Raw genomic sequence first — 13,032 nt, 5'->3', positions numbered from 1 at the left:
CTTTGAAAACGTCGCTGGCAATAAATGGTTACTGGCGGCGAAATCAATGGGGGTCACTTGGTAAGATAAAATACTTTTGTCATTTTTATCTTTCGGGGTTTTAAATTATGTCGTATTAGCCAGAACATTACTTCAATGGTTCCCTGGTGTGTTATCTTTATTACTACAACTTTGACTAGTGCCACCACAGAAGAGTGCACTCTGCCATTCAGCTACTGTATTCGGTAGCAAACAAAGCAAAGAGCTGCAACGAGTTAATAAGCGTGGAGCATAAGAGAATACCCTCCTAGCAGTATTATCTCTGATTTTAAAACAAACTAAACGGTTTGTATGTGATATTTAGTGCTGTGCTTTGTGTGTGCTCTTAAGTGTGTGCCAGGTGCCTGTTGCGGAGGGGAAGAGTGTACAGCAGACAGTAGACATACTGCACAAGAAACTGGAACAGCTTGGTGCTGTGAAGCAGGGAAGCTTTTGCGTTGACTGTGAGACATACCATGCCACAGGAAATGTCAGCGGTAATTCATAATTAATGACAGATTCTTTGACATCAGCGTTATCATAATCCTATGCAGAAAATACAGCTTTCTCTGCAACTAACCACTCATCTTCGGTTGTAATTTTAAAAAAAAGTATTATCAACGGTGAATTGTACAGTGTTGGGAGGGTTACTTTTAAAATGTGTTCCGCTACAAATTACAGAATACATGTTATGAAATGTAATTTGTAACGTATTCAGTTAGATTACTCAATGTGAGTAACGTATTCTAAATACTTTGGATTACTTTAATATTTTCTTACATTTTGTGTAACAGTATATGTAGCATTCACACAATACTACTTAACTGAGTAGACGATTCTGTTTCTTCTATTGTATCAACTGGCTGAATGCATTTGAGTCACCTTAAATATGTATTGACAAAGGCAAGAAGAGTATGTAAACACAAAAGATCTCTGATTTTTTATCTGTTAAAAAAAGAGAACTTTTCCACGTCCTTTTCTTTATTTCCATAGCTGTTAGAATGAAAAACCTTGGCCAAAGATGGAAATATAGCATACTGTTTTACTGGATTTACTGTTGAACTAACATTTAGGTATCACTTTCACTGGATTTTGTGTCGCAATCCTCTTAAAATAAGAATGGCACCAAAGAAATTTTTTTGAAGTAATCCATTGATTTCAAGAATGTAACTGTATTCTGAATACCATAAATTTAAATTGTAACTGTATTTGAATACAGTTACTCATATTTTGTATTATAAATACGTAACACTGTTACATGTATTCCGTTACTCCCCAACACTGATTATCAACAGTATCAACAGTGGTCTCTCTGCCTCACAGTCTATCCTGCCTGTTTATAACAGGTCAGCCGACCAAGCTTCTGTATGTGATGCACAACTCTGAAACTCCGCTGAGCTGCCTTGCCCTGTTTGAAGGAGGACCTTGCCTCACAGCAGATGGAAACTTTGATGTGCTCATGGTGAAGCTGAAAAGTCACTTCCAAAATGCCAAGGGACACAAGGTGGAGTGCCGTGGTTCCAGATACCGCTACTGTGACTTCCAAGTGAAAGTTGGCACTGTAACAATGAGCTCCAGTGCGAGAGGGATATCAGTAGAGGTATGGCCTTCGTATATCAATGGATTCATATCTTTTAGAGGGAATGGGGATGTGAAATCTTTCCTATTTAATCAGTGTTGTACATCTTTCCTGTGTTATACCAATCCTTTGTGCATTTGTTTAGGTGGATTACTGTCCATGTGTGATTCCAGGAGACTGCTGGAACCTAATGAAAGAGTTCATGCAAAGCTTCCTTGGCTCCAATGTCCCGGAGCTGCCTTCTGTGTTTGCTACCAAGCCTGAGGGCCTTTATGCCCCTGCAGACTGTGTTGACACCATGACTCAGTACTTAGAGTTGTTTAACAAACTGCGTAAACTGCAGATCCCAGGAGGCAATATGCGTTGAGACCTCATTAACCGCAGAGCAAAGCAGATGTTTGTTTGTATTACTGCTTCATAATTCGGATCCTATGAATCACCAAGGACTTCAGGGATTGATTACACCCAAGGATTTTTTTTTCCATTTTGGGAGACTGGGCATGGCACTGCACTCTCATTCAAATAAAACAATTTCATAAACACAAGTGACCACAGAGAATAGAAACCATAGTTCATGTGGCAGACGTGATGACCTTGAGATTTCAGACCTGAGTTACTTTGTTTAGAACTATGTACAATTACACGTCTTACTGCTTTTCACTACTTACTGCTATCTTAAGAAGAAAAGAAAGGAAGCCACTTTATTTTGTCATTGTAGGTTACAATGAAATGTGTTCTCTGCATTTAACCCATCCTGTTGTATAGGAGCAGTTGGCAGCTGCAGTGCCCAGGGACCACTCCAGTTCTTCTTTCCATTGCCTTGGTCAGGGGCACGGGCAAAAGTTGTTGTATTAACCCTAATATTTAAACAGAAACTTAAAATGGAAGCTATCAGTCGATGTTATGAACAGAACCATCTTACATTGTTAGTTATGGGTAAATAAAAGCAATCGATACTTTTGTTTTAATTTTTGTGGTCATCATCACTATAAGTTTTCATTAGACTAGTCCAAACGTCATGATTGGTACCAATACGGTTTTCAGCGAGAGTCTATACTTCCTGCAGCACATCCAATGAGCTACACTGATCTTCCCACGTACTGATGCCGTCGTCTGGTTTCTCCTATAACGAATGAAAACACGTTAAAACGTTTAAAGGGGGGGGGGTCTTTGTTACCAGCAGCGATGCCGTCCACACGCCGAACAATCCGTGCATCTGGGGTCCCGCCGCTCTCGGAATGCGCTCGTCCTCACCGGTTGGTCGCCGCTCCGCCAATCAGGGTCCGCCACTCCGCGCGGGTCCAATCACAGCCCGCCGCTCCGTCCCGGTCCAATCAGCGCGGCTTCGGATCAGAGCGAGAGTTCGGTTGTTCGACGGTAAAGCGAAGACAACAATCAGCGCCGGGGCCAGCGTCGCAGTGCACGGTAACGTCGACTTAGCCTCCCCCTCACATGGTACAGACGCGGACTCCCAGACGCGCTCTCTCCTCCGGCTGTCGTCAAGGGCTCCGCGTCGCTCCGTCCGTTAAACTTGGGAGCCGCTGTTTCGCCCCCGCCTTCCATTTTAACCACGGTAGTTGGCGGCTAACAACAGTCACGTTAACTTGGGTCCGTCCGCAGCCAGCGCGTTAGCCGCTTTAGCAGAGCGGGGGGCGATAGCGGTGAGGTCGCTCGCCGAGCGTGTTTCCGTATTTGGGAGTGAGGAGCGTTATTAACACGCCGGGCTCCGCCAAACGATATACGGTTGTCTGGAGGAGGGGGGGGGCGCTCCGCCGCCGTCGCGGCGTCGTCGCTAGCGGTCAGCGGCGTTAGTCCGCTAATCCGCATGCGGGGTTCGCGTTTAAACCGGGGGAAAGTTGTTGAGTGTTCGCCGTGCGGTTCTCCGACTGGTCTTTGTTCTGCCTGGGAAAAATGGGAATGGTGGGGCAGCTTTAGCCTAGCCCGATCAACTGGTCGGGATTAGCTCGGACTCGTCCGCATTAATAGACGGACGCAAATAATTGGGTTTAAAGCAGGCGTCAACTAGCGGGACCCCGAGCCATTAGGTGCCTTTGGCGTTATTCGCCATGTGGATCGCACGGCAGCGCGTCACGCGAGGTAAATGGGAAACGGTGGACATATGTGTCCTGGCATGGAAGTTGCCATTGTCCTTGCACATTTATGTCTGGATTGGGAGAGACCTCTGGATCTTGCCCCGAACGCAGATGGCGAACGGGGCCGTAAGAACGCAACTACTGCGACCCGCAGACCGGCGGGGCAGACAATGCGATCAGTGAGCTTCAGCTTTGAAGTGGTTCGAAAAATCCGAGCCGGCAACATTGTAGCAGAAGTGTTTGACCGCCGGATAACTTTGGACAGTGCCGTGGAAATGGAGCGATGCGATCTCCTGACCAAGTGTCCCCCGAGTGTTTTTGAGTGACAAACTTAAAATATCGAGGATCCATATTTAAACAAGGCTCGCGCCCGTGGGCATGGAGGAGGGTCAGAGGAGATGATCTGGATTCAATTAAGAATTGTTTTTCTATTTGGCTGAACTGAATTCAGAAGACCCGGTTTTTGTTTGCCCGAGTTGATTATGTTTGCGATTAACTAGTTTTTAAGGAATAACCGTCTGACAAATGATTGAGTGAAAATGTACAAGCGACCAAACTGAACGGCGATTGTGGATCGACATTTTAAATGTTGTAATATAAAACTCGAGGCTTCGATAGACTTTCCTCTGCAGACTCTAAAAGGCCCTTATAGTAAATCAATTAAGAATTCCTGCAAGCTTGCCTACCAAATGGTCATCTGGATGAGTATCAGATCACGGATGCATGGAATTTGACTCTTAACATATTTTCATTACCCACAAGAATTAATTTATACACCAAATAGGCAGATACCTGGAAAAAGTAGATATGTTTTTAAGTAATACTTTCTGTAAAAGAGTGATGGATACATGAAAGGCTAAAGCTAATCACTTGCTTTACATGCTGGAGATGAGCCTATTAATTTGTACTGGTCAACTTGTCAAGCTTTTCCTTGATTTAATTTGTGTTGTGCAGTTTTCTTGTCAATATGTAGTTTTTGAAAAACTTTATTAGAGAATTGGAACAATTGAACGCTAACATGATGGACTGTGGATCTAGACAAGTGGAAAATACATTGTTGATTTAAATGTCCCCTGTCTTTCAGGATGTTCCTGTGCATGCCTATGATCACTGTGGACATGGGTGATGAAGCTCAGTGGCAGCATTTAGTGATGTATCGCTCCAAATCTAATCGAGCAGCCCATTGTCACAGTAAGTACATGCTTTGACTCCTGGACACCTGTGATGTTTCTTTAGTTGTACTCTACCTAATTAAAAAAAAATCCCAAAATTTAGTTAAGATGTCTAAATGTTGTTATTTAAAAGTGGGTGTGTTTGAGAAATTCTCACATTCCAACGGGCACCTGCTTTCTCCTAAAGTGAACTTAAAGTCTGTATTTAAAATCACCTTGGAGTATAAGTAAATAAGCCCTCTGAATTCTTATACAGAATTGTTCTAATCATTTCTTTCCCTCTTGTGTCATACCCAAGAATGAATTGCTGCTTGGCTGTGGGATGTGTGTCCTATCACTGAGGCCACATGTGCATCAGCAGAGATGGATCGTTGTAAGCATGTGGGGCGCCTTCGTCTGGGCCAGGACCACTCCATCCTCAATCCACAGAAATGGCAATGTATGGACTGCAGCACCACGGACTCAGTGTGGGCCTGCCTCAAGTGCTCCCACGTGGCTTGCGGACGTTTCATGGAGGAGCATTCGCTCAAACACTTCCAGGAGTCACGCCACCCCCTGGCTATGGAAGTGCGGGAGCTGGATGTTTTCTGCTTCGCCTGTGGGGACTATGTGCTTAATGACAATGCTGAGGGAGACCTTAAACTCCTGAGAGGGGCACTCTCGACTGTTCACAGCCCAGGTAGGCGGTCACTGCGCTCCTCTGCACCTGGGGAATGCACCGTCTGGGTAGCGGATGGAAGGCCACAGCCTGCCATGCAGTTGGCCCTGCGACACAGGAGGAAGGCACTCCTGCGGAAGATGTTTCAGAGTTGGGTCAGAGAGCACCAAGAGTTGCAAAGCCAGCGCAAGCGTAAGCTAGAGGAAGAAAAGGAGGAGATCAGACAACAGAGGAAGGAGGTGAAAAAGAAACTTATGGAGGAGCTTGGCAGTGTTCCTCCCAGGAAGAGCGCACGGCTGCTCACCCAGGCACCGCGTTCGACCATCACACTTATTCCTCGCAAATTTCGTGACCCCCCAGAGCGCCTACCTCCTCCTCCTCCCAAGAAGCCTCCTCTTCTGTCCCTTTCCCGCAAGGCCTCACAGAATGGCAGGGCCACCAAACTTAGGAAGTACTACTCTAATCATGCGGCAACACGTCGGAGACTTGCTCCAGGCGTCACTGGTCTGCGCAACTTGGGGAACACATGCTACATGAACTCTATATTACAGGTGCTTAGTCACCTGCAGAAATTCAGGGAGTGTTTTCTTACATTGGACCTATGTGAGACTGAGGAGTTGCTAGCAAAGACCAATCACTCCCAGGGTGTGACGGGTGTGGCAGGAGGTGTAGTCAGTAGTGGTAGTGATGCGCTGTCGGGATGCCCTCTTGGACGCATGAGCAAGGCGGGCTGTGTAGATTTGCCTGTGGGCAATAGAGAAACTGCCCCCACTTCTCTGTATGCTGCAGAGCTGGTCCAACCCAAAGAACCACGCTCCTCTACCCGCCAGCAAATGTCTCTGTGCCACGAGTTGCATACACTTTTCAGGGTCATGTGGTCGGGCCGTTGGTCTTTGGTATCTCCTTTCGCCATGCTGCACTCTGTGTGGAACCTGATCCCGGCTTTCAGGGGCTATGACCAGCAGGATGCCCAGGAGTTTCTGTGTGAGCTGCTGGATAAGGTGCAGCAGGAGCTGGAGTCCGAAGGGTCCAAACGCAGGATAGTCATCCCCATCACCCAGAGGAAACTTTCCAAGCAAGTGCTTAAAGTTCTCAACACCATCTTTCATGGGCAGCTACTCAGCCAGGTGAGCTTTTCCATGCCTGTCCAGTGCTAACCAATTTAGCGTGACCCGGTCTGACTTATTTCACCATGTAAAAATTGTAATTTGTGATATTGGGCTATACAAATAAAATTGACTTGACTTGATTGACTTAAAATTAAACTATATTATCATACATAACTGAAGAGTTGGATTGACAGGTCATCACACAAGGTGCCGCCAGTACTTTAGGAATCGGTGATCTCTGTAAATTTCACATATAAGTGAACCAGTACTTGATAAGAACATTGGTGCAAATGGATTTGTTGAAAAAATATTTTTTTACGTGCTTAAATTATCAACAATAATACCTGTTTGTCAGTTATGATGGGCAAACTCGTGCATATGCATGAACCTGGAAGGAGGAAGCAGGGAGTGGATTTTCTGGGAGGTGCTGTCAAAATTGCTCAGCTCTCCAAAGTTACCTACAGCAGCTTTAAGAGATCTGCCAATCAATTTGGGAGCGATGGCAAGTTCCAATCCTGTGTCTTTTTTTTTTTTAGCAGGGTAACCCCTTTTGGTTACATTTGAATTAAGGATTATACCTTTTTAATTGGTGTTTTTTTCTGATAAGCACATTTGTTTTGTAGCAAAAACTTCCTTTAGTTATTTTTATATTGTGGTATGTTTGGAAACCCAGCAAGATTTGTATGCAAAGTCAAATGCTTAAAATCCATCAAGGAAAACTAAGTTGTTTTGCAAAGAAAGTTGATCAGCTCATCTGGACACTGTTTATGAGAGAGAACCATTTCATCACTCACCTAAGTGACCTCTTCAGTCTCAACTGACTGCGGATATCCCCACCCTTCTAAATAATACAATGGTGTGGCGACTGAAACCAACGATAGTTTCATATGCAAATGTGGGCATGACCATTGACTAGAGATACAATGGTTCAGAGGATTGGGGAATGTTTGCATTCACAGCATTGTAAGGTAGCGACGGATGTACTATTAGCCCCCCCCCCCCCCCCCACTCGGTTCAGGGATGGTCGTTCCTTCTTCACATAGATGGCCTTTTTGACTCCCCGTTCAAACCAGTGTTCCTCCCTATCAAGGATATTCACATCCTCATCATTGAAAGAGTGGCCACTGGCCTGTAGATGGGTGTAGACTGTGGAGTCCTGGCTTGACGTGTTAGCTCTCCTGTTCTGTGCCATCCTCTTGGTCAGCGTCTGTTTGGTTTCCCCGATGTACAAATCAGGGCAATCCTTCCGGCACTTAACAGCGTACACTATATTGCTCTGTTTGTGCCGGGGGATCCCCAAGGATCAGGTCCCCCGACCTTGGACTCTGCAGTCTACACTCATCCACAGGCCAGTGTTCACTCTTTCAATGGTAATGATGTGCACATCCTTGATAGAGAGGAACGCTGGTTTGAATGGGGAGTCAAAGAGGCCATCTATGTGAAGAGGGAACGACCATCCCTGAACCGAGGGGGAGACGACATCTGTCACCATCTTACAATGCTGTGATTGCAACTATTCCCAAATCCTCTGAATAGTACACATTACCATTGAAACTCTAGTTAATGCTCACAGCAATTTGCATATGAAACCGATTGTTTTCGGTCATTATGCCACTGTATTGTTTAGAAGGGTGGGGGTACCTGCAGACAGTTGAGACTGTGTCTGGATGAACTGATTCAACTTTCTTTGATTTTCTTAACTGCATTATTGCACGTGCATAAAGACATCAGTTTGCACGTTTTTGAAACTACATCGTAAGTGTATGTAGCCTGTATCTGACAGAGTGAAAACTCTTTTTCTGTCTCTCCATCCCTGTGAATTTTAAAGGTCACTTGTCTGTCTTGTAAGCACAAGTCAAACACAGTGGAGCCGTTCTGGGATTTGTCTTTGGAGTTTCCTGAGCGTTACCACAGCATGGCGAAAGGCTCGAGTGCGACTGCCGATCCCCGTAGCTGCACCCTCACTGAGATGCTGGCCAAGTTTACAGAAACGGAGTCCCTCGAAGGCAGCATCTACGCCTGCAACCACTGCAACAGTTAGTACAATTTCGTGCAATGCAAAATGCAAAACTGGCATGTTTTATATAGAAGTTCTTCTGTTTGTTATCCAGTGAAATCAGACTACTGAAGTAATTTTGGAACAATCGAGATGGTTTTACTCTTGGTCTGCCGATCATTCTAAATGATGGATATCAAGGAAAGTTGAATCAGTTCATCTGGACACGTTTACCGAGAGAGAAACGTTTCATCACTCATGTAAGTGACCTCTTTAGTCTCAACTGACTGCGGGTATCCCCACCCTTATACACAATACAGTGGCACAACGACCAAAAACAAGGATTGGTTTCATATGCGTTTTCAGTCGTTATGCCACTGTATTGTTTAGAAGGGTGGGAATACCCGCAGTCAGTTGAGACTGAAGTGGTCACGCAAGCCCCTTTCCACTACATGGTCTCGACTTGCAGAGTGTCATTTTCCATTACCGTAACAGTACCCCCTCAGTGTGGCTAGTCTGCATTGATTTGGGTACCCGCTCCAGTGTTTTTGGAACCTCGACAAAGGTGGTACCAGAAAAGTGGTAACAGTCACCAAAATGCCGGTACTTTCCAGTAATGGAAAACGACAAAGTTGAGTGGAGTTGAGCCGGTACCATGTAGCTGAAAAGGGGCATTAGATGAGTGATGAAACATTTCTCTCTCAGTGAAAAAGGTTGTGTCCAGATGAACTGCTTGCTTTGATTTTTGTACCGGGAACATTGAGCATGCATAAAGACATTTGAAATGATAGATGGATATAGATACTTTATTGATCCCGAGGGAAATTAAAGATTCAGTATAGCTCGCATAATCCAAAGGCACACAATACCAAACATACACACATAAAGAAAAAACTACAGGGCGTCGGGTTGCGTAGTGGTGTGTTCCGTTGCATATGAACACTCGGATCGCTGGTTCGAATCCCCGAGTTACCTCCGGCTTGGTTGGGCGTCCCTACAGACACAATTGGCCATGTCTGCGTGTGGGAAGCCGGATGTGGGTATGTGTCCTGGTTGCTGCACTAGCACCTCTTCTGGTCGGTCGAAGGCGCCTGTCCAGGGGGGGCTAGTGTGAGCCTCCATGCGCTATGTACCCCTGGCGAAACTCCTCACTGTAAGGTGAAAAGAAGCGGCTGGCGACTTCACATGTGTCAGAAGAGACATGTGGTAGTCTGCAGCCCTCCCCGGATTGGCAGAGGGGGTGGAGCAGCGACTGGGATGGCTCGGAAGAGTGGGGTAATTGGCCAAAATTCAGTTGGGGAGAAAAAGGGGGGGGTACAGGGAATATATAAAGAACTAACCGAACTGCAGTACTTGGTGCCTGTAGAATTAAAAGATGTATATGTATATATAAAAGCAAGGTGAATCAAGAGCATTGGTAGAAAAATAAAAAACGGCAGCTGTTACAGTAAGAAAAAAGATGCAGTGGCATGTTGAGTTATTGCACAGGGTGCGTACAGTTATTCAGTTACTGGACAGTTGTTGTATACTGCACACAATAGCGAGCCAACAGATGTGTATTGCACATAATTTAAGTAATAAAGCGTATCTATAGCAGTACTGTAGAAGATATACGGGTCATCCTTAAATTATTACAGTATGAGTGACAGTATGCAGTATTTGAATGTGAAAAATATCAAAATAGCAGTTAATGCTGTTGCTTCAGCATACAATGCTGGTGTCATTGTTGTGGCAGAATGGGGACATGCATGAACAAATGTGCATGTTTTGTCATCAGATATAAGTAAAGAGTTGAATAACATACAGCTCTGAATTTCATTTTTCTAAATGACACAGATCTGGAAGTTTGTATGGTATACCCTACTTAAAATATCCGGTCGATTGGCTTAGTTTAATCTGGTCTGCAAAGTCGTGATTGTACTATAGTTAATCCTCACACAGTCATCACACATTAACATAGAAGGTTGTAGTCAACTTATAGAGGCTATTCTCATATCCTTCAGAGAGCAGACTCGGATCCTAAACAAATTGGCTGAGGCGTGAGCTCTAAAGAAATGTGCAAGAAATGTTCCTTTTGAGTCTTTGCTAGTTAAATGCATCTGCAAAGCCTGCCGTTCAGATCATGCTGTTCCTGCTCAGCTGATCTACAGACCATCTTATTGCTTCCTTCTCTTCCGATATGCCAGAAAGAAGACGGAAAACATCCCACAAACCCATAGTCCTCTCAGAGGCCTGTAAGCAGCTTCTGATCTACCGTTTACCTCAGGTTCTCCGGCTGCACCTCAAACGCTTCAGGCAAGTTTTCCCTACGCCGCCTCCACAAACTGGGATTACCATCAGAGAACATGTCCCAAACACCGAAACCCAAAACTGTTCAATTACATCTTTGGAGATTTTTTTTGGGTGGGGGGGGTTTACAAGGCCAGTTTATATTGACTAGCCTGTGTTCTGTGGCAGATGGTCCGGGCGGAACCATAGGGAGAAGATAGGCGTCCATGTGGCCTTTGACCAGGTTCTGAACATCAAACCTTACTGCTGCACAGGTTCAGGTCACTCCGTCCACAGAGGGGGCTACATGTACGACCTGTCTGCCGTAGTTATGCACCACGGTAAAGGCTTTGGCTCAGGGCACTATACCGCTTACTGCTACAACACGGAAGGAGGTGAGGAAGACGCAGGATGTCTGCTTTTGCTCTGTGAACTCTGATATAAACTTGAAGTGTCTTCAGCTACGAAGTTGTGTGTGCTGTCACGTGTCTAATGTAGTTTTGTGTCTCTGTATTCACAGGTTTCTGGGTCCACTGTAATGACTCTGAGATGAAGGTTTGCAGTGTGGAGGAAGTATGCAACACTCAGGCCTATATTCTCTTCTATACCCAGAGGTCTGCCTAGGCTCCTCTCTCCCTGTGATGTCAACTTGGACTCAAAACTAGCGTCACGTGTTGAAATAATCTTTGACTTAATGGCAGATTTCATTAACACTAGAACGACCGGGCTTTCACGCCTACCTAAAATGACCACAGGCAGTCAAAATGACCGCTGGGTTTTAAACTCTATATTCTGTCGAGATAAATACCCAACTGAGATATTGAAGCATTGCATATGTTAGTATGTCTGTTATGAAACTGACACCAAAATTAACATTTTAACAACTTTAATACTATTTTTCAAGCAATTTAAAATGGCCGCTGTCCAACGCCAGTAAATACTGCAACGCCTCAGTGGTAGTCATGGTGCGTCTGTAACCAGACATGTTGGAAATAATCAAAAATCAAGTTTAGACCATTCCTTTCCACTGGAGGATGCTAGTGTCTTTCTAGGACAGAGCAATGAACCTCGCCAAGACCAACACACGTCATAAATAGTGACATGACGCGCAAATTATGTGCGGTTATTTGACCGCTTGTGGTCATTTTAGGTAGATCTTATAACTTTTTTTGTGCAATTGATCAAAACTCATTTTAATGCAAATATATGCAATTTTAGGAGCATTCACGGAGCGGCAGGTCTGTATCTTTTTTTCTCTTTTTTTTTGCGCAAAGTTATTAAACTTTGAAAATCCAAAACCGTCAAAATGACGGCCCTGGTCGTTCTAGTGTTAAACGATTATTTCCGAGAACATGCTGAAACCGTCTTCATGGGTGCGGACCATCCACCGGGAGTGCATCAAGGTGCAAAAAGAATTGGCAGTAAAACACAGTTGGGGGGGGTGATGTTATAAGCCTACATACTTTTTTTAGTGTGGACTCAAAATCAGCTGCTTGTTTTCACATGAGTGACGCTTCCATGAAGGAACATAATTTGGCTTAGATTTGGTTTGGAGCACGAAACATGCACAGCAGACCCTTTTGATAAACGAGACCGCAGGCTCCCCAGCTGAGGTCCGCAAGGCCTCGGGCGCGTGATCGCGCGCAGCTCTTCTCTTCACCCTGCTGCGTGCCAAGATGTGCTCACGGGCCTTCGCAGCAGTCCCGTCGAAGTTCTGAACAAGTCCGGGTTCAGACCCAGTCTATGGCTGGACCGCGACTGCATTTATTAAACGGCTGTTTTTGCACGGCTGCGTTTAAACGTGGCTTTTCCGACATTTGTTCCGTGAACAGCTGATGAATTAGTAGAAAACTGTGGGCGCCGAGTCGTCGCAGGCCAACGGGGGGGGGGGGCGACTGGGCCGTGGGGCCCCAGCGGTGGAGCTCCACGACTCGGTCAGGCGCTCGCGGACAGCCGTGTGTTGCAGGACTGGACCCCGCTGTTGCGGTCCAGCCAAACGACCGGGCGCGCCCCTGTGACGTACGACATCGGAGGACGACTCGGAAGTTCGGAAGCTTTTCCACTCCAAAGGTTTCGCGATGAGCTATTTGAGCGCGTGTGAACTCCCGCGTGCGCTCCCCAAAGCGTTACGCGGCAAGA

General features: G+C 45.5%; 2 protein-coding genes across 2 annotated transcripts; both read left to right on the top strand.

Annotated features, from left to right (window-relative positions):
• The first annotated feature begins 25 nt into the window (after positions 1-25).
• On the top strand, positions 26-2,565 carry med20 (mediator complex subunit 20). The gene is made up of 4 exons (XM_056274993.1): positions 26-60; positions 370-515; positions 1,365-1,618; positions 1,743-2,565. The coding sequence occupies exons 1-4, from the start codon at positions 47-49 to the stop codon at positions 1,962-1,964; spliced, it is 636 nt and encodes a 211-aa protein (XP_056130968.1). The 5' UTR covers positions 26-46; the 3' UTR covers positions 1,965-2,565.
• A 450-nt stretch (positions 2,566-3,015) lies between these two features.
• usp49 (ubiquitin specific peptidase 49) lies at positions 3,016-11,814 on the top strand. The gene is made up of 7 exons (XM_056274766.1): positions 3,016-3,694; positions 4,775-4,881; positions 5,161-6,647; positions 8,458-8,665; positions 10,812-10,920; positions 11,083-11,288; positions 11,414-11,814. The coding sequence occupies exons 3-7, from the start codon at positions 5,226-5,228 to the stop codon at positions 11,515-11,517; spliced, it is 2,049 nt and encodes a 682-aa protein (XP_056130741.1). The 5' UTR covers positions 3,016-3,694; positions 4,775-4,881; positions 5,161-5,225; the 3' UTR covers positions 11,518-11,814.
• The last annotated feature ends 1,218 nt before the right edge of the window (positions 11,815-13,032 follow it).

The sequence above is a fragment of the Lampris incognitus genome, chromosome 2 (assembly GCF_029633865.1).
Source record: "Lampris incognitus isolate fLamInc1 chromosome 2, fLamInc1.hap2, whole genome shotgun sequence".
Classification (NCBI taxonomy): domain Eukaryota; kingdom Metazoa; phylum Chordata; class Actinopteri; order Lampriformes; family Lampridae; genus Lampris; species Lampris incognitus.
This window is presented reverse-complemented; position numbering and strand designations above follow the sequence as displayed.